This window comes from Lepisma saccharinum, chromosome 17 (genome assembly GCF_977018435.1).
Source record: "Lepisma saccharinum chromosome 17, izLepSacc3.1, whole genome shotgun sequence".
In the NCBI taxonomy this organism is placed as follows: domain Eukaryota; kingdom Metazoa; phylum Arthropoda; class Insecta; order Zygentoma; family Lepismatidae; genus Lepisma; species Lepisma saccharinum.
The window spans coordinates 47,656,721-47,677,793 of record NC_139245.1 but is presented as its reverse complement, the minus strand read 5'-3'; the positions used below and the strand labels follow the sequence as shown (position 1 = coordinate 47,677,793).

The 21,073-nt window shown below is 38.7% G+C and overlaps 1 protein-coding gene across 5 annotated transcripts in view; it reads left to right on the top strand.

Annotated features, from left to right (window-relative positions):
• Positions 1-21,073, top strand: part of Obsc (Obscurin) — a 493,648-nt gene that overhangs the window by 266,720 nt on the left and 205,855 nt on the right. For all 5 annotated transcript variants that reach the window (XM_083139413.1, XM_083139410.1, XM_083139409.1 and 2 more), the window contains one exon: positions 5,227-5,319. In XM_083139413.1, the coding sequence (XP_082995539.1) occupies positions 5,227-5,319 (93 nt within the window). The remainder of the gene's footprint in view (positions 1-5,226; positions 5,320-21,073) is intronic.

Genomic DNA, 21,073 nt, shown 5'->3' with positions numbered 1-21,073 from the left:
AGGTTCTGGGTTCGAAACCAGCCTATTAGAAAGATAAAAACTGTTAAATAAAGAGAACCCAATACAACGAAACCCCACCCCCGCTCCACGCAACAGGTCCAGGCGATTCCCTGGCAGTGGTGAAAGGCGAACGAGAAAGCTATATTTAGTGGACGGATCGAGGCGCTCCAGATTTAGCAGAGGCCTCTCCTCTCCCGATAGGAATCAGCCGTAGACGACCGCCATTCCTCGCGAGAGGTGAGAGTGCATCCACTTCAATCGACGGACAAACGTCCCTTTTTTCCGAAAGGTAAGCCGTGACCTTTGCTGCTGTCGTCTTCCGGACGCGCTTTTCAGCTTCTTTAACTCAAGTGTGTGCGTGTGCGTGTGCTGCGTTGACTGGCTATCATATCACGTTGCCTTATATGGACTCGCGGTGCTACATCCAGCACCATACGTTCTTGTCGCGAGGGAACTTCGTTTCATGATTCGAATTAACTTGCGTCGCGTAACGCCAGCTTTGTGACGAGGTACCGTGTACGCTAGACACAGACAACATTGTTTAGGCTGCTGCCAAATACTTGAAAGGTTTCGGAATTTGTTGATCGTGATTATCAAGTGGAAATGCCATAGATTTATTAGCAAAATTTCGGAAAATGTAATGGATTCAATAATCCACAGGTGGCATCTGACTTGCGTACATAATTCTATCAATTTTCTATTACTTCTATGAGTATACAAGAACGAGAGGGTACATGGGTACAGTACTGATTGAGGCGAGTAGTGCAAAACGATGGAATGAAGCCTTTCTCTTCCGGAATTGTGCATATTTTGATAACTATCTTGAAAATAGCCATACAAAATTCAAATTATTTTGTGAATATTGCTTTTCTTTATTGGTAGTACACGGATATGCAAATTTTACTTCAAAAAATAAAAGTTTATGTGTAATATTGTATATAAAGAGGTTGAACTTTGTGTCCCCCAAATCAAAGCCGTTCCTACGCCACTGTATACAGGAAAGATATATTTCTAAATATAGAGTTTATCTTCTAAAGTGAGTCGTCATGGATATCTTCTGAAATGGATTTATAAAAATAAAAATGAACTTTGTTTCTGAGGCAAATGTTTGTCATTCATGTATGACATACATACTTAAGCAATATCGGTCATGAATATCACTAAAAATGTCATACCCCATCAGTTGTTTTACATGCAGTCGACTGCAAATGTATAAATGCCAGGCTATAACTACTGCGTTTTAAGAGTTGGTAATTCTCTTCGTTTGATTCAATTCCTGAGTTTTGAACTCAGATGTGCCATCCCCTCCTCCTTCCTTGGGAAATTATTTTCACAGTTTATTTTGTTTGCAAAAAAATAATAACAAAGTCCTATTTAATGCTAGTCGGGATCTAAAACTTTACATGGAATCCAAACCAAGACTTAGCTTCTCCCCATTCCCAACAAAACTAATTGTAAGAGTCAATATAGTAAATACGAACGTCATTAAATGGATGACTTAGCGTTATTATTAACAAGAAGTCTTTCTTAATACTTTCAAGGAATGCAGTGATGTTAAATCCCTGCAACTTTTTCTGATTTTGCTCATCCTGACTGTATAATTTGCACGGATACCAAATTCCTGCTTAAAAATATAAGCAATTGAAAGAATTTTAAAGTAAGACAGAGATTAAAATGTATGATAACAATAAATATGTCCACAATGGAAGCTATATGGAAGGGAATTTGCAAAGTTCTAGCAAGGTTGATGACTGGATGATGACCGAACGAAGCATTCTGTTCTATTCTTTGTAGTTTAGGCGCAGCGAAAGGACGGAGGGAGAGTCGTGTGTCAGAGCCCCCCCCCCCCTTCTTGGACTTCATGTTAGTAAAGAAAGTAGTGCAATAGAATTATTTCGCTCGATATTCCTATTTATAATTTCGCAAAGATGTTATTTTCTCTGCAGTTGAAAAATCTTCTGGGTGCGACCATGTTTACATTGCATAAGCATAGAAAAACGTTACGTTTGCACAGTATGAAAAAATAATGGTATTGTCGTTTTAAAAATATTGTGTCCATTAATTCTAAAAAAATGTAGTGTTGCGCAACCTCTCCCCCGTCTTTCTCGTTTCGTCATCAGTGTTCATCTCCGAGGTCTATGTATAGATCATCGTCAGTGTGCGATTTTGTCAATGCCTTTGACTAGAGGTGCATACCAAGGTCTTATAAAAGAAGTCTCACATTGCCCGTTACTCGCGTTAAATGTGACACGCACACGCTAGAGAATAGCAACCGCAGACGAGTGTGACAGGAGGACATCCTTGTAATCTCCGGAGGACGTAAGTCGCGTTCGTTACATTGTGTGTGTCCGCGTAATTTTTTGGCTTAATCTTCACGGGGTGAGAAATTATGAGAATGTAGAAACACAGGTCACTTCACTACTTTATATTTTAATTACGTTATTTTCTAATTGTTATCATTAACCTAACAGAAGCCAGTTTTCCATTTCGGATATTTTAGTAGCTTTTCTACCTCTTGGGTTAACCGCATCGATGAGGATGAATGGAAAACCTGATGAAATGGTGATGGGACAAATGCACTGTCTGACCTGGGTTCCAACCTGAGGCCTGTGGCTTAGCAGCACCTTACGCTGACCACTCCGCCACGAAAGCCGGAAAATTGTTTCATTACTGTAGCAACAAACCTGTAATTTTCGTTTCGACAATCCCATAATGAATTACTTGATGTGAAGAGAATTACCAGGTAATTTTATCCTACATTCTGAAAATGTGTTTTATCATTGTTATTTTCTTACAACTCATTAAAACGTTAAAGTAAGACTTGAAACTTTCCTGGGGATGAATGATGGAAACATTCTCTCGGGCTCGATCGACCAGGAGAGAGTGACGTTAGCTCTCGAAAGCTTGGAATCTTTTCCACAACTCACCTGGTCGGTAGCCCGAGAGAATCTTTTCATCATTAAAACGTTGCAGTACTAGATCATAATTTTAACTTTCGGTATGCCATATTTTTGTAGAAAATAAGACACTGCAGGAACTTTAACTGCCTCCGAATGTGTGTTCATAATCACCAGGTTTTCCAACGTAAACGTGCTCCATTGTCTGTCCAGCGACGTTTTCTTTATTCAATTGTTCTTATAACAAGGGATGAATGTAGATTGTGCAGATCAGTGTGTAACCTTCTCCAATCACTTGATTCATATCTTTTAACTGTAAACATTTTTCTTTAAAAAGTTATTTTAAATCGCTCTTAATTTATGTTCATATTTTAGTATAAGGGGCATTGTTTCACATCCATACAAAACTACAGGCTTAGAGTCGAGCCAAGCAAACTCCCGGCGCAGGACCCGCTGTTGCCGCGTTTACCTACGAAGAAACTTGCAGTCAAACAGCTGATTAGGCCTGCCCCCTGTTTGGGCAGCAAGCGGCAACCTTAGAATCCCTCCTCCCCGAAGCAACCAGCACGGAAACAAGGATTTGTCAAAATAACCCGTTCTGCACTGTGAATGGAGGCAGGGAGTTATCTCGACTGTAGTATAATTTCTGTTTTGATGGTTTTATATTAGACGAGAGTATAAACGTTTTTCACCTTAATTACGCCTGCTTTTAATTTCCTCTTGAATATAGTTTTCATTTGTTAATATTACTCCTGTTTTTTTTTTTGTTGTTTTTTTTTAATTTGGAAAGTTATATATTTAGTTTTCTCTTGACAACGTCCAAGCTTATTTTTCTGCTTTTAAATGAATTTTAACATTAATCTCAACTGTGATTACACTATTCCGTAGTATGTCAATATAACTTCAACACGTTAACAACTGGAACACGCATTCTTTACATTCCAAGCAGCTTTATGTTAGGTTATATTGATTTGTAAGCAAATATCGTTCGTATAATGAAAGAAATTTGGTCAGTTCATACAATAATGATTGCAAAAATTGGCCTGGACTCAAACGCGAATCTGTCGTTTTGTAACATTGCCGGATTATTTGATCAGCCATGGGTTTATGACATGTCCACTCCGTCGTTTTATTATCCCTACACTTTGTGATGGACTCCTTTCTGCAGCGTGAGCATGATGGATTCAGTCGTATGCAATTTAATGACACTTTCCAGGAAGAATACCGGAGATACGGGTTCGAATCCGTCTCTTCCACTCGCTTTCTACAATTCAACAACCTTGTGTGTTCTAAAGGATTGGTTCTCAAACTGTGGTACGCGTACCCCCAGGGGTACATGAACGACTTGAAGGGCGTACGGGAACAGCTCGGAAGAGAAATGTCGAGAATACCCACAGTGAAACATTTTTGCTGCAGGTGTGTAGAGCAGACTTCATTGTTTTAGACTTCATAGCTTTAACACTGAACAGGAAAAAAAGCTGTTTTTGTCACTGACGCTCTTATCTTTGTTTCATGTGTTTTGAAATAAAGTACTCGTTCGAAATCTACAATAGACTAAATTTGAAGCCGAATCTTTGCTTGGAAGTTTTAAGTGCACAACCAGACATCCATAAACTGGCCAGGCTATGAAGGCACATCCTCTTCACTACAAAATCTAAGGATTTACAATAAAATACTCCAAAATTGTGCTTGACAGTTTGTTTACAAATTTGTTTTGTTATTTACTTTTTTTCCAAGAACTCTGGAAAAAATATATGGACATTAAAGTTGTATGCATGTTTGATTGATTTGGTGTTTTAAGTCCACTTTATGCACAGTAAGGCTAATCTGGACTGGACCTACACTTAAAAGTGGGATCCCAACCACTATGTGCCGCCACAGGGTATCGAACCTGGGACCCCTTGATTACAAGGCGACGACGCTACCACTGCGCCATCAGGGAGGCCCTAGTTGCATACATGTGTTTCACATTTTAGTTCTTGTAACTAATCATTTTAAACGTAGGAACACACAATAAAATAATAGGCATAGGATTTCTGTTTCCTTGTTCACCGTCTTTCCACACGAACGCCATTTTGCTCTATTGCAGACACACGCCTCCAACATATCAAAAACGCCCCACCAACCAGGCAGCCAAAGAAATTCCCCAAAACCCCCTATTCGGAGAAAATCTATGATGTGCTGCATTAGGCGTTTGGTTACGTCTAAAGGATACAATGAGGAAAAAGTTTCAGAACCACTGTTACAAATTATACTGTTCGTTAATTATATTAATTTCTAATATGCTTTATTTTTCAAAGTATTCATTGGTGTGTTTATTCTCTTCCAGGAGTACAGTCAACAAATTGGGGACGATAAAAGTTTGTCCGAGCACCTGAAGCTTCCGATTCAGAGGATAAACGACTACCAGCTGCTGCTAAAGGTAAGGAGGCTTCTTTGCTGCTTTCACTCGTTTCGTCGCCGTCAACTTGTATGTCATCCTCGCGTAGAATCCAACAAGTAGAGGTTTCAAACCAGGGTTGTTAAAGGTCCAGAAATGTTAAATAAATTCAATTCCGGTCCAGGAGAGAAAATCAGCAAGCGGAAATGGTTTCCGGACCGTAAAGAACCTTTTTTATCTGTAAAGTATTTCAATTAGGTCCAGGAATATTTTTTCAGGATTAATTTAAATATGGTTCAGGAACCTTTTTTCCGGATCAATTTAAATACGGTCCAGGAACATTTTTTTCAATGAAACAATACGCAAATTGGACCGAATTTAAATTATGCGAGAAAAAAAGTTCCGGTCCTGTTGGGAAACCCAATATAACCCATTAGAATTTATGGGATCCTGGATCTTTAACAACCCTGTTTGAAACATTTCAGTGCCTCCCTGATGGCGTGGTGGTAACGTCGTCAACTTCTAATCAAGGGATATCGGTGGAAGCAAACACTAGTCCAGTCCCGATTAGACTATCTGTGCATAAAGTATAGACTTAAAACTCATAACTCGTGTATGAAATATCAATGACGTAATAATACCGCTTGTGGTAAAAAAAAAGGTAAAGTGCTCCCCTGTGCTTAGCACCATGCCATGAAGGCGTATAGGGGGTGTGGGGGTAACGCCCCACACTTTCTTGATCCGGTCGTGAGTGGGGGTGATGTGATCATCATCACGCCCCTGACCGCCTTTACCCCCCAGGGTTTCCCCCAGGTACCCATGTCATTCGACGCTGGGTGGGCGCCGGAGCCGCTTCCAACGTTAGAAAACTTCCCGGATTTGAACCGGCCGGGGATCGAACCCGGGACCTTGAGCATGGTAGTCAGACGTGTTACCGACTGAGCCACCGCGGCCACTTGTGGTGTATTGTTATTCGTAGTTAAACTACTGGTCGCCCTTTTCTGGGTCTATGAAGGGGAGGGGGAATGGGATAAAAACCTTCCCCGAGATTTCGAATCTCATCGATTACTATAACCTCTACCCCCTTCCCACCTCCGCCTTTACACGTCTAAGATGATGATCGCTCCCCGTTTGACAACGTTTAATTCTGAAACGTGTATTGCTAAAAACAATCATCAATTAACATAGAGTATGACGTAAGGAAAGGTGATCGCTAACCTTTGATACCTAAAAATTATACGATTACTCGCCCCCCCCCCCCCCGTGATTTCTAAGTCTTGTGATGATCCATAACCTCCATTTTGGAGTAGATCACACTTGAGCTTACAGTTCTATTTTTACTTACCTATTTTCTACAGGGTGTTCCATTTACAACGCAACCCGGAGTTGGGGATAGTACAACTTTGAACCGGAAGTGGTACACATATAATCGTTATATCAAATTGAAGCCTTGTCCATGCATATATTTTTAAACTGGGGAACAATGATTGGATTTCATTAGTGTTTACGCAGTGTTGCCAGATGTAACAGGAAGTGTAAATGAAAATTTTTACAAAGCATGAAAAATGGCACATAAAACACATGTACGGACATGCCGTCGGTAATTTTCAGTTTGGCTAGGTGGATTAGCTCGGCATCTATGGCAGTGAAAAAAATGTTCATTTCTACCGATAGCCAATCTGATGAGGCGTCTTTAAGGGGGAACTAGGAAAATCGTTGTTTTTAGAAATTTAGACTGTGCATTGGCAACAATGCTGGTGTTTCAGTGCCACAGAAGGTGTGTTTCGAAACTGTATACATCATGCAATTACTGAGAAACAATAAAAAAAAGAAACTTGGAAATTTTCGTGAAAATAGTGTTACTTACATGCACCTGGCAACCATGCGATGAGATTACATTTTCTCCTGCTTGGAAAGAAACAGAGGAAAGGCCAGTCATGCTCCATTCCTGATGCATCGCATGGTTGCCAGGTGCATGTACGTAACATTATTTTCATGAAAATGTCCAAGTTTCCTCTTTCCGCGTTGTTCCAAATTTTGAGATTGGCTATCGGTAGAAATGAACATTTCTTTTTTCACTGCCATAGATGCTGAGCTAATCCACCTAATCAAACTGAAATTTACCGACGGCATGTCCGTACATGTGTTTTATGTGCCATTTTTCATGCTTTGTAAAAAATTTCATTTACACTTCCCGTTACATCTGGCAACACTGCGTGAACACTAATGACCAATCATTGTTCCCCAGTTTAAAAATATATGCATGAACAAGGCTTCAATTTGGTATAAGGATTATAGTATGTGTACCACTTCCGGTTCAAAAGTTGTACTATCCCCAACTCCGGGTTGCGTTGTAAATGGAACACCCAGTAATTATGTACAGTACAGTTTTGTTCTATATACATAAGAGGCCTACTAATAAATTATAAATGTACAGTGGATCCAATGAAGAACAGTACAAACACTACAAATGTAAATATACATCGATACATACGAAGGAGAATATAGTTGAATCAGAGTCCTTCCATGTGAAATCGATTAGAAAAATAATATTTTTCTGTTCACTTTCTCGGTACTTTTCAAATTAAGTGATCACCCCTGAAGCCTAAACCTAACGATAAGCATGGAATGACACACGGTCCTTAATCCGCCACTTCTCTCAAGTAGGGTGATAATTGCCTAACCTCCGTGTCGAAGTGTTTAGCGCAGCGCGTTACGACATCAGGGGTACCGGGTTCGAATCCCGGCCTGGTCATGGGTGTTGTATCATATCACCACTCATCCCCATTTTTGCAATTAGCCAAAAGTGGCAGAAGAGCAATGTAAATCAAAGTAATCATTCAGATGCGGTAATTTTCCACAAGATTTATTCTTCAACTTGTATTGTGCGCCTAATTTCTATGCAACCCATTTGACAAGTTGTTTTTGTTGCATACATCGCAAGGCGCCAACGGCACTGAAGAAGTGCTGCAAGCACGTGTGTAGATTGTATCGCATGGAGGTGAAGTGTAATATGCTGCCAGGCAGGGCTCGAAATGGATCGGTTCTTGAATATCTGGAACCGGTTCGTTATATTTTATAGATATTTCACCACACTTTAATTTTCAGTGTGAACTAAATTGTTAATACTCTTTAATAGTACATATTATAGCATTCATATAAGCTTCTCCTCTACATGGAGATGCGTTCCCGCAAGAAGGCTTACAAGAGTATGATGGCGTCTATGTCGCCTTCATCTTTCTGTGCCTTGTGGTTCTCATTTACACTTTTTATTTGTTAATTATTATTATTTGTCGTGTGTTGTGGATTCGATCGTACTGAACAAGACCTTTACACAAATTCTGGTTCTCCGATCATTGACAGACTTTTTCTTTCATACTTTCGTCTTTTATACAGGGCTACTATAAAAGATTCATTCGATTTCAAAACACTGTATTTTCCAAAGTGTTGCACATACAGATATGAATGATACATGTAAAGAACTGTAAACGCACCAAGTTTTCCTCACATTCTACATATGACACTATCTCCACTGTTTCAGCTGATATGCTTGGTCGACCCGTACTTTTCTGTTTACACAGACAACCAGTGTCCTTAAACTGCCGATACCACCGCAAAATGCTCTGTTTACATGGTGCTTCTTTTCTGTACTCTCTTCTGAATGCACGCTGCACTGCAATAACAGATGAACATCTCGCATATTCCAAAATTCTTTTCTCGGTTTGTCGCCATTTTGTACAGGCGCTGCACTCGTGCTGCCAACTGGTGAGTCACGATGCAAACTTGGCGAGTTTTCAGTTATTTTCATGTATCATTCATATCTGTATGTGCAATAGTTTGGAAAACACAGTGTTTTGAAATCGAATCATTTTTAGTAGCTCTGTATTTTCCATGGATAACTTAACGGTATAAAGTGGGCTGGGCATCTTAAATCAAACTCCAATTAAATCGTTCGTGCGGCGTGCTATTTATATTTGTGATGTAAATATTTTAACATTAATTGTTATTAATTGTAATACAACACATCGGAAGCCGCGGTAGCTCAGGTGGTGTCGACCTCCGCGACGGAGTGGTTAGTACATCGCACTACGACGCCAGGTGTCCAGGGCTCGAATCCCGGTTCGGACATGGATGTTAGTGTTCGTACATCCTGAATAAAAACTAGATTTGAGATTAATTTATATGAGTGTGATGTATTGGGAAGGCTGCCGCTTAATAATAATAATAATAATAATAATAATAATTGTGCATCTGGCTACCACGTGGAAGGCTCGGGTTCGAATCCCGAGGCAGGTGATCTGGATCAGGAAATTTTCCAGTCATTTCTCTGTTTTTGCGTTGCTCTGAGGACCACCCAGCCTCGTATCAATGGGTAACTGTGGCAACCCTGGTGGTAAAGACGGCCGGACGTGATGTTGATCACATCATTCTAATTATGGCCGAGATCAAGAATATGTGGAGCTCTAAAACCTCCACATCAACCCATATTCCTTCATGGTATGTGTGCACACGCAGAGAAGTACCTTGTACAGCACATCATGTCATTAGTCTTAATCTTGTTAACCATGTTAACGAAAGTAAAACGTTCCGTTGGCCCTGCTGCCAAGTATAAAAGTAATTTCACGCACAAGTTTCAACTTGTGTCGAATTGTCGTTGGAAAGTCTAAATAGGACTATTGCAAAAAAGAACGACAGTTCCATGCAAACGGGCCTTCAACTACGCCAAACTCAAATTCCCGAACACTAAAAATAGTAGAGGGGATCTACTGCTATTTGTTCTTTCTTGATTATGAACGCAATTATAGAAACTTAATTTACGACTACATTTTATTAAAATATCATTTGAGGGTGTGACGAAACACTTTCTCATGCTCCTCCCCGAGGCTTCAAGTGATTAATTCCATGATCGAATCGTCTCAACTAGTTAGTTGGGTCAGGTGACCAGCAGTTGTCATCTGTTTCCTCCAAGAAAAGAAAATCTTAGTAAGTTGCATTGTTTGTTGCCACAGGTTTAAACCCACAATCCTTCCTGTGGGATTGGAAATCCGCCCACTCAACCACGACTTTCCTGCTTCCGCAATCTTTCGTCTTTGGCTCCAGTTCAAATGAACAATGCTTCTTGGTGCCACTGGAACGCTCTCGCACAGATTTCGTCTCTTGCTTTTAAATCTCAAATTTCCTTTACTTGAGGAGGTAGAACTAGCAGCGGAGAGAGAAACGGGAAAGTTTGAAATCACAACAATGAAAATTTATGGATTGGCCAGCTGTAGTTGGAAGCTCTTCAGAGTGTATCAGAGGGTAAAAACAAATTCGTTTGTTGATTCCAAGTCTGCTTGTTTTATTCTTAGGATGCTCTGACTCACGTAGGCTCAAACGTGCGAGGAATTGCTGTTCTGGAAAAGATGAACCGCAAATCACCTTTCATAATACGGAGTGTTCGGAAAGTCTTTCAACCGAGGCTTTGAACGAACGTAACGTTTGTACCAAAAGCGATTGAGACACGAGCCTTGCATTGGGTATTAACTTTGTCTATGTACATATTTTTTAAACATTAAACAAGAAAATAATCCTGTACATGAATGTTCAGTACTGAGAAAAAGTTACTAAGGTGTAAAAAGAAGTTTCTGTACGAAGTAAAAGGGAACATGAATGAAATACAGCTACGGACAGTGACTGATGAAGGTGGGTGCTATTGATGCTGCAGCATTAGGCCCATTCCTGAAAATAGGCCCGGATGAAAACGGACGAGAATTTTCCGAAAGCTGAATAGTTTTCTTTTGCTATATTAACCTGAAAATAAATCTTAGAATTAAATTTAGAGCCCCAATTTCAAAGTCTCGGTTGCGTAACTTCTTAGACACCCGTTAGAGACATTCTTTCCCTCTCTTCATAAATGTCAATTCAATGGTGTGTGAAACTAAAACATTAGGTTTTTCTTATGAAAGAATGAATTTTGAATGTATTCTTTTTATACAAAATGAACTATATTCCGAATTTCTTTATTTTTATACCTCAATGGAAACTCTACTTTGAGATCCCTTTTCGATCCTGTTTCATTTACACCAGGGCAGGGCCGTAGCCAGAAAGAGCCCAGGATGAGCATCGCCCACTTTGAGTTAGCGGTTTGGCCACCATCAAGTTTACTACAGAATTGTTCGCGCTGAAAATATCGCCAACCCACCTGAAGAATCCTGGCTATGACACTGCATCGTGGAGAGAACCGATACTTATGTTTTAATTTTAACTGCATATGATTTTTGAAAAACTCAAATTAAGCCAATGTGTGTGTGTGATGTTTCTTTACATAAAGTTTGAGCAAAGTTTGTAAGAAATATTTTTTCTAGTAACTCAAGTTCTAAGAAGGATAACTAAACGCACGGCCATGCAATTAGGCGGCTGGCAGAAGTTCGCGCTGTTGCCACATCGGGGCACAACCCAGTGTGTTCGGAGGTTTAAGAGAATGAAAGATCTTGTTGTAGGGACTCCATTTCTGGGGCCTGTAACGAACTTTCAATTCACACGATCACCAGCTAGCTCTGTATCGAATGGGACTCGAAATTGCCCCGGAGAGAGGTCGGTCTGACGCTCGAACGAGGCAACGCAGCTTGGTTGACGTTGCCACACAGTGCGCGGGAACCAGCTACTTTTGTCCCGCTCTCGCTTTGCTTTTCCCACATGTGGCAACAGCACAATTGTGCCCAGCCGCCTATTTTCATGGCCGTGCGTTTAATAAAAATAACTAATATGTTTAAATGTTAAAATTGTATTATCTGTGTATGGGTACATAGCAGATAGATAACGTACGTTATCGCTAATTAATAATTCTGGGTTCGATCTATCTAGTGGAACTTTAGAACTGCGGTCTCGATTAGCCTATCTGTGAATAAAGTGGACATAGAACAAACTTTCGAGTTACGTAGGTTAAAATTTATTTAATTTAACTAATCCTCGAATAAGTATAGCCAAGAAAATTGATAACTAGGCAATGTAGTGCAGGAATGGAAGAAATTAAGTTGGAAGAATCCTTGCTGGGAAATCCATTGGCGGAAGCCTTGTAGGAAGCCGAAGATGAAAGGACGATGCTCAGATGGAGCTGGGGGTTGTCAGGCAGGGTGTGAAATCATTGACGACTGGTTGGGGGCGGGTGGAGGGGTTGGAAGATCTTAATCTATACACACACAAATAAATACATATATATATATGTATATAAATTATTATGATATAGTAGTGTTATTAAATATAAAAGTCAATTAATTACTAAATATTTTTAAAAACATTATTATTAAATACACATAAAGGAATTAATTTGTTACTTTTACATATATCAGATATTAGTAAAGTAGCAAACTAATTCCTTTAGTAACTGGTTAAAGATGTCAATAAATTACGAAATGGTTTTATTATGTGTAAGCTTTGGTTTAGTTTTGCTCTCTATTAATATAAAACTATTACAATTTAAAACCATATTTGACTTGCATTCTTCTTTTACTTTTTTGTATGAATATTGTTATTGGTGTAAAGTAGATTTGTAAAGTAGGGGTGTAAAGAGAGAGAGAGAGAGAGAGAAAGAGAGAAAGAGAGAGAGAGAGAGAGAAAGCGTTCTGGACTCACAACCACACTATTTTGTGTGTGTTTTCGATATTATCCTTAGTAAAGTACATAAGAAGTCAAAACTAATTGCTTATATTGTGTTGTTGTAACAAAAACTCTCCACCCGGAATTTTTTTGGTGGGGGGATTTTTGAGGTGAAGATTGTTGTTGGGGAAAATCCCCCTGCTTCCCAGGATTTCGCACCCTGTCGAGATTGCTTTTCAGTTTCCAGAATGGGGCCGTTTCGCAAGCAATCAACCTTTCGGTTTGAGTGTCAAGAGTTGATTAGTTACCTCATATAACACATATGGCTACAGGTTAATAAGAAAATTTTAGCAAAGTTAACTTTTAATGAATTGATCTGAAATATGAAGGGAGGTGGGGGGGGGGGTGAACTTGAATGAGAAACGAACAGCTTCAAATGGAACTGATTCTATTTTTGTACGAATTTTACAATATTTCTTACTATCAAGAACTTTTGTGTCTAAGAACATTTTGTATTGCAAAATGAATGAAAAGAATAGGAATTCAGAAGTTAATTTAGCAACAAAGTCCATCGGACTCTTTCAACACGCCGTATGCTATTTAACATATCAATGTTTCGTATGTATCGTAGCTGTGATGATGCAGTCTTGTAATCAAGGAGTTCCGCAGACGCATTGAAAATTTGGTTTGGATCCCACTTCGAGCTGTAGGCCCAGTCTCGATTACCCCATCACATCATAATTAGACTCAGAAACAAACGTCTTTCTCTTGTGATAGTTATTCTGACGGTTTCCCACATTGGAAAAATTCTCTTTAGAAATAGGAATATCCCAATTGCCTACACTAAAATACATACAGGGTGGCGCAAAAGTCAGTCTACCCAAAAGCACATTGATAATAGTATTACAATAGTGTATGTGCTTCTTGTGCTAAGTAATATTTTTTAGGTATACGTTTGGTAAGTTTGTCGTGTGACACTGGCAACAGTGCACTCGTTATTCTTTTGTCGACAGTTGAGAGTCTGGCTTGTTGTAGTGTGGTTGTTTGTTGGTAGATGACACATTTGAAGAGTGGACGCCTGGTACCATTGATTGGCCTGCGCGTTCTTGTGATTTGACGCCATGCGATTTTGCATTGTGGGAAATTGTTAAGGATATGGTATACTCATCATCACCGGCAGATTTGAATGCACTGAAAGACTCAATTATCAATGCGTGTCATGTCATCAACAATGATACAAGTTTACTGCATCGTATTTGCAATTCTGTTGTTGATCGTTGCACACAATGTATTGCAAACAATGGAGGACACTTTGAACAAAACCACTGAAACTGGAATTTTGTGTATCTACTTGTATTTTGTATGTATACTTGAATTTTGTGTATAAACTTGAATTTGTGTGTGGGTGAACTGACTTTTGCGCCACCTGGCAAATACTGGTGGTTTACCCTAAAATTATAAACACGATCTAGAATAAGAAACATGGAAAGACTTCGTAAAATGAAGTAATGGGACACAACCTTACGAATTTTCAGATTACATATGAGGTCGAAAATGCTTCCGGGTTGTAACAACCTCATTGACTTCCAATGGGATCATTAAAACCCAGAGGTGTCCGTGACTGTACAACTTCTGGTGCGTTGCGAGTTGTCGTTTGGCTGCCGAACTCAGCGTGTAATATTTTCGATGTATTTTTGTGAGGCCTCGAGTTTTGCTGTCTTGACTAAATCGCTTTTCTCAGATCAAATAAGCGACGAGAAAAAATCGCCCTGGAAGATTCCACCTTACTGCGCGTTGGCTTGCGTTTGACCAAAGTTATTTAAAGCACCGCGTGAAAAAAACAAAAAAAAAAAACTACAGTACTCGCAGAACACGGCGGTCCTTCCTCGAAGGATGCAGCTGGGTTCCACTTATCGTACAAGCCTCTAGCAACCTCGCCTTCTCACGTCAGCGCGGAATGCTTTGTTATGCCTTCGATGTTAGATTAGGCTTGTTAGGTTGAGTTCTCTTAGCATAAATGTTGCTAGAGGCCAGTGGCGCAACCACAGGGGGCCAATCTTTGATGAAAGTCAATTCTAGGGGGAGCAAGGGGGGCAAACATTGACCGCCAAGGGCACCTGCAGGGGGCACAGAGGGGCGATTGCCCCCCTTGATTTCAAATTTAAGCAAATAAAAATACATTCCGCAAAATCTTCTTGATCGCTTCCCTCGCAATGTCTGCTTTTCTTTAGTCTCCTCAAGTTCAGAGCCGTAGCTAGGGCGCGGCGGGAGTCAGCCCTGGACGCCAACCGATCCAAATGAAAAAAGTTGTCAGATTATTTGCGTCCTATTAAATCAATATTGTTTTCAATTTACAAAAAAATGGATCTATAAATGTTCTTGCTCGCTTCGCTCGCAATATGACTATTTTCTGTAATGCATTGTAAATTACCAGAGAGAGAGAAGTAAGACTTCTCTTAATTGATTTTATCTTAAAAATGCATGAACAATATCTTTTGAGGAAAAGAAGCGGACACATTTAAGAGACAATTTATATGCTGCTGGTTTATTATGAGGTGGATGAATTGATTAACTAACTAACTAACTCCCTAGCCTTCTTAAACCCGAAGGTTCATGGCTGCAGCAACACAGGCCTTCCATCTTTCCCTATCTTGAGCAAGTTCTATATACTCTTTTCCATCCCTACCGATTTCCCTTAGGTCCATCTCAACGTTGTCCCTCCATCTTCGTCTTGGTCTTCCTACAGGTCTCTTACCATCAGGTTTCCCAACAAGAATCCTGTAAACTCCTCTTTCCTCTCCCATTCGTGCCACATGGCCTGCCCACCTACGTCTTCTTGATGTAATTATTCTAATAATATCTGGACATGAATACAAATTATGTAGTTCTAAATTATGTAACCTTCTCCACTCACCTGTCTCCTCATCCCTTTTAGGTCCAAATATTTTCCTAAGGATCTTATTTTCAAATACTCTCAATTTATGTTCCTCTTTCAATGTAAGGGACCAAGTTTCACATCCATATAATACTACAGGCAAAATTACTGTTTTGTATATTTTAACTTTTAGTTTCTTAGATATTAAACGAGAAGAGAAAAGTTTATGAAGAGAGAAGTAACATGCATTTCCTGAATTAAGCCTACTTTTTATTTCCTCTTTAATATCATTTTCATTTGTTAATATTACTCCTAAGTATTTGAATTTGGAAACTGGTTCAAACGAGTTGTTATCAATAATTAGATTTTGATTATTACCTAACACTTGGTTTCGGCCTGTAAGCATATATTTAGTTTTCTCTTTGTTAACTTCCAAACCTATCTCTTTAGCAGTTTTGAAAAATATTTTAGCATTATTCTTAATTGTATTCACATCATCCCCCAGTAAGTCTACATCATCTGCATATGCTAACAACTGAGTCACACCATTTAATTTTAGTCCTTCTTTAGTTTCTTTTACCTTCCTTACAGCATATTCTAAGGCAAAATTAAAGAGCAATGGAGATAATGCATCTCCTTGTTTTAACCCATCATGAATTGTAAATTTGTCAGACATATTAATACCCACACGAATTTTACTTTCTATTTCACTGGTGCATATTTTTATCATACTAAGAAGCTTCTTAGGTATTCCAAACTCTACTAATATATTATATAATTTATCTCTTTTGACCGAATCATATGCTTTTTTGAAATCAATGAATAGCTGATAGACATTTTGATTATATTCCCACTTTTTTTCAAGTGTCTGTCTGATGTGAAAAATTTGATCTGTAGTTGATCTGTTACGTTTAAATCCACATTGATAATCACCTATAATTTCATTAGCATATGGGGTTAGTCTTGTTAAAAGAATGTTAGATAATATTTTATATGTTGTTGAGAGTAGAGAAATTCCACGGTAATTATTGCAGTTCATTTTATCACCTTTTTTAAACACAGGAACAATTATGGATTCTTTCCACTGTTAAGGGATTTCTTCTTTATTCCATATTAAACAAATTAATTTATGAATTTGACATATTAAGGAATTTCCACCATATTTATTTAACTCAGCTGGTATTAAATCAATGCCAGGTGCTTTGTTATTCTTTAGCCTTTTAATAGCATCTTTAACTTCAGTCAAGTTAGGTTCTGGAACTAAAGGTTCTGCTGTGTGTACTTCATTTACTTCTGATTTATCTCCTACATGAACATTTAAAAGGTCATTAAAGTAGTTCTTCCATCTATTTAGAATTTCGCTTGGGTCAGCTAGAAAATCACCGTCTTTATCTTTTATCAAGTTTACTTTAGGTTGCCACCCCTTTCTAAACTCATTTACACCTTTATATAAATCTCTGATATTTTTATTTTTGCTGTTTGTTTCAATTTCGTTAATTTTGCTTTTCAAGTAATCTCTTTTTTTACTTCTACACGTGCGGTTAACTTCTCGCTTTATTCTATTATAATTGTTTAGATTTGTATCTAAACATATGAATTGATTATGTAATGTATTTAAATAATAGGCTATATTTTATATAGCCTATACTTTATATATACACATGTATTAAATAAACATTGAATAACTACACAATTTAGTGTTAACATGTTCCATTTGTATTTTCTTATTTAACGTCGCTCCATGTTGCATATGTGTAAAACATATGCTGTGCATGGAAGTTATACATGTCATATGTACACAAAGAATTATATTCGGAATGCATTTATGCATTTTCTGTCTTTCAAAAATACAGTTTATGTGCTTGTTTTCCATTATTGGCTAATATGAAATGGCTCGTGTTGAAAAAAAATATTTCCAATCATTTGTTCCAACGCAAATGCTTTAGCACCGACTTCTACCCCCTTTTTTGCTTGATTTACGCGGATAAGAACGTACTTGATACTACTACTACTACTAATAATAATAATAATGCCTTTGTTATTATTAATAATGACATTATTATTATTATTATTATTATTGACACGTTTATCCTTGTACTTCCCCCCCCCCCCGGACAAAAATTCGTGGTTGCGCCTCTGCTAGAGGCTTGTGCGGGCGTTTTTACCAGCCAGGCCCTGGTTCACCCTCTTCTGTTATTCTTTTCTTTTTTCTCCCTTATTTAGTTCATGAGGAACATTTTATGGAAGCAAATCGGTAGAAAGTGGGGGTCACGAATAAAACAAGCTGGCCACCGTTTCTAGAAATTCACAATATTGTTGAATTATAGTAAACTAGCTGATTATCCAGCGTTGTCCCAATCTTCTATTAGACAGGAAAGTAATGAATTCTAGCTATAGTGTAAAATGTAACTAATTTTATTTACAGGTATTTAAAAGTATAAGTACAGTATGCAAATTATAAAATAAAATCTTTTAGAAATTAACTATAATATTAATTTAACTCAAAACTTGATTATAAACAACATTTGTAGTTTCACCTCCAGGAGCAAGGATAAAAAAATTGAACGGCATTGGGAGTGACGTAATTCATCTTAGCGACCCCGAAAGCTATGGATTCCACACTAATATTGGTCGTTTTCGATTATTTTTACATGTCACCCCTTCCCACCACCACCCCTAGGGGTGCCAGAGGTGTCTTACCCCCACAGTATTTCTTTCCAGATTGTAAGTCATATGTGTACCAAATTTAGTTGAAATTGCTCCAGGCGTTCGAGAGTTATGCCGGAACAAACATACATACATCCATTTTTATATATATATAGATAGATAATCAATAACGCAAGTTCACAAGTACATAATAGATGCATAAATTGAACTTGAAACTTAAGTCATCAAATAATTATAATAAATTAATGTAATACTAATATAAATAATGATAGTAATAATAATAATAAATTAATGTAATACTAATATAAATAATGATAGTAATAATAATAATAATAGTTTAATCAGCATTTTTTCTGATCGGGAGGTTGGCAACCATGCTACGAGAGGTAAACAATGTAAGGACGAGAGTCTCGAATTCTCGAGGGTTGTTCAAACGTGAGGGAAACAACGTGGGGTCTCTTTCTGCACGTAAACACAGTTAATGAAAACGCGGACATCCTCATATTCTCGGCTCCAGCACGCGTCTCCGGTTGCAGAAAGTGGGTGACCCAAATCACCCACGCAGCTAGAAGCGAATCCTTGCATCACTTGGCACCGTCGGCCAGAAAAACACGTCGCTGGCGCCAAAAGTAACACCCAATGTTAGCGTCCGGTTTCAGAACCACTTGAGCATTCCTCGAGAGCTAAAATGTGCGGGAATTATTAATTGAAGCGTTTTTGCAAACGTAACCAAAATTCAGGTTGTTCCTGTTCGATTCATATGGCCACGGAAATTGATAACTCTCCAGTTAGCATGGAGTACTTAATATATGTTGTCGTGACAATGAGGCTCATATCTCGTGTATTCATGGAAGCACAGTCGATGGCAAAAGTAAAGCTGGCTTTAGACGAAAGCATTTCCTTTAACATTTTTGCTAGCTTTAATGCTACGTAAATGCTTCCAAAAATCTTATAACTAGGGACATTGAATTTTCGCGATGCGCGAAATCGCGAAATGTGAAAAAAAAGATGCAATTTTGAACATTCTGCACGTAATTACACCCCCAATGATGAAATATGCATGATTTTTATTCGCGAAGTAATGCGAAATGTGTGCTTTCCACGAAATGAACGCTTTTTCGCGAAATAACCGTGAAATATCATCAAATTAAGTAGAAAACATGCAAAAACCGGCAATCGAGGTTGTGCGCGCAAACTGTCGATTTATAACGAAACGTTTGCCTAAAGTTTGCTACCACCTGCAACTGAAGAACGTTTTATCTTGGATCACATCAGGAAGACGCTGCAAATTGGGATTTCCCATGCACATAATCTCAGTTCGAAAACTTCGCTCCCTGTCAAGCTGCATTCCTTTCTTCCCCCGAATATGCATTTTAGAAATGAAGTGATTTTCTGTTGATGTTTTCTTTTTGGTTGGACAGCTAAGTACTTGTGTATGTGTACAGTATATAAAAATGAAGAAATAGTTTATCAATTTATAGCTCTTTTGTATGTTGTTTCCTCTCATGATGAAAAAGTGTGTGCCAATTTTTTTTTTTTCCACCGCTGGTATATACCGCTGATCTAACATTTTATTTGCCGCTCTCCTCAGTTTTTATTTACCATAAATTTGTGTCCCTACTTATAACAGATAGTACTTTACACGAAAGCATTTTATGAAAAATTTCGGTTAGCTGTTTCAATTACAATGTACAATACATACAGCACGAAAGGAACGTCAAGTTACACCGTCAATGCTGTCGTGCACGGTGTTTACGTTTGAAAAAGGTAAAACATTCTTCCATACGTGTACAGTAAACGTTGTAAAGTATGTATTTTTATCAGCGCCATTCTTCTCTACCTAAAACCATTTAACACGAAGCGATATTCCTCTCGGTTGAATAGTTATCGTCGTTTAAAAGTGTGAAGTGATACGTTGTTTACATCTCACGCAGCCGCCATTATAGCTGCACTCGTGACCTAGAGGTCGCTTCTGATTGGTTATGCTACGGAAAATGCTACGGAAATAGAGCCGGTTCTATTCTTGAGAAAAATGCTATAAAATTTCTCACTTTACACGGTAGCTTTTTGGTCATGGCATAAATGTTAAGAAAAATGCTAAGGAAAATGCTTTCGTCTAAAGCGGGCTTAAGAGAAGGCGAATTGTTCATTCACTCCGCTATCCGCGATGTGAAAGCCATGAATTGACATAAAACGCCAATGAGCAGAGGACAGAATATGCTTCAGTACCAGTACATCTCAATTCCTTAAACAAGATAGAATGAAAATTCTCCGACCCCCATGATGCACCAATCCTCGAAGAACCAAGGCCTGCCAGAGCGGCTTTTTCATCGGGTGACGCGTGATCCGCGCATCGAGTCCCAACGCCGCTGTTTCTGACTTTCGAGACCCGGGCCTGCTGCTTCTTTCTTCCAAACACCTCCCCAATTGTCCTCACCCCGCTGGGTCAACGCAGAAATTTCAGGTGCTCCAACCGGGAATCGAACCCGGGACAAATGACACCAAAGGCGAGAGCGTTAAACATTTGACTCCGCACAAGCCCTAAAAAGAATGAAAATCGCGTTGGAAAATGTTCCTACTGTTAATCTTAGCCGACGATTGTACCCATTCACGGCTTTGGCACATGTTATCTGTTGAGTGTTACTTATGGTGAACATGGAGTGGTACAAATGGGTTCTA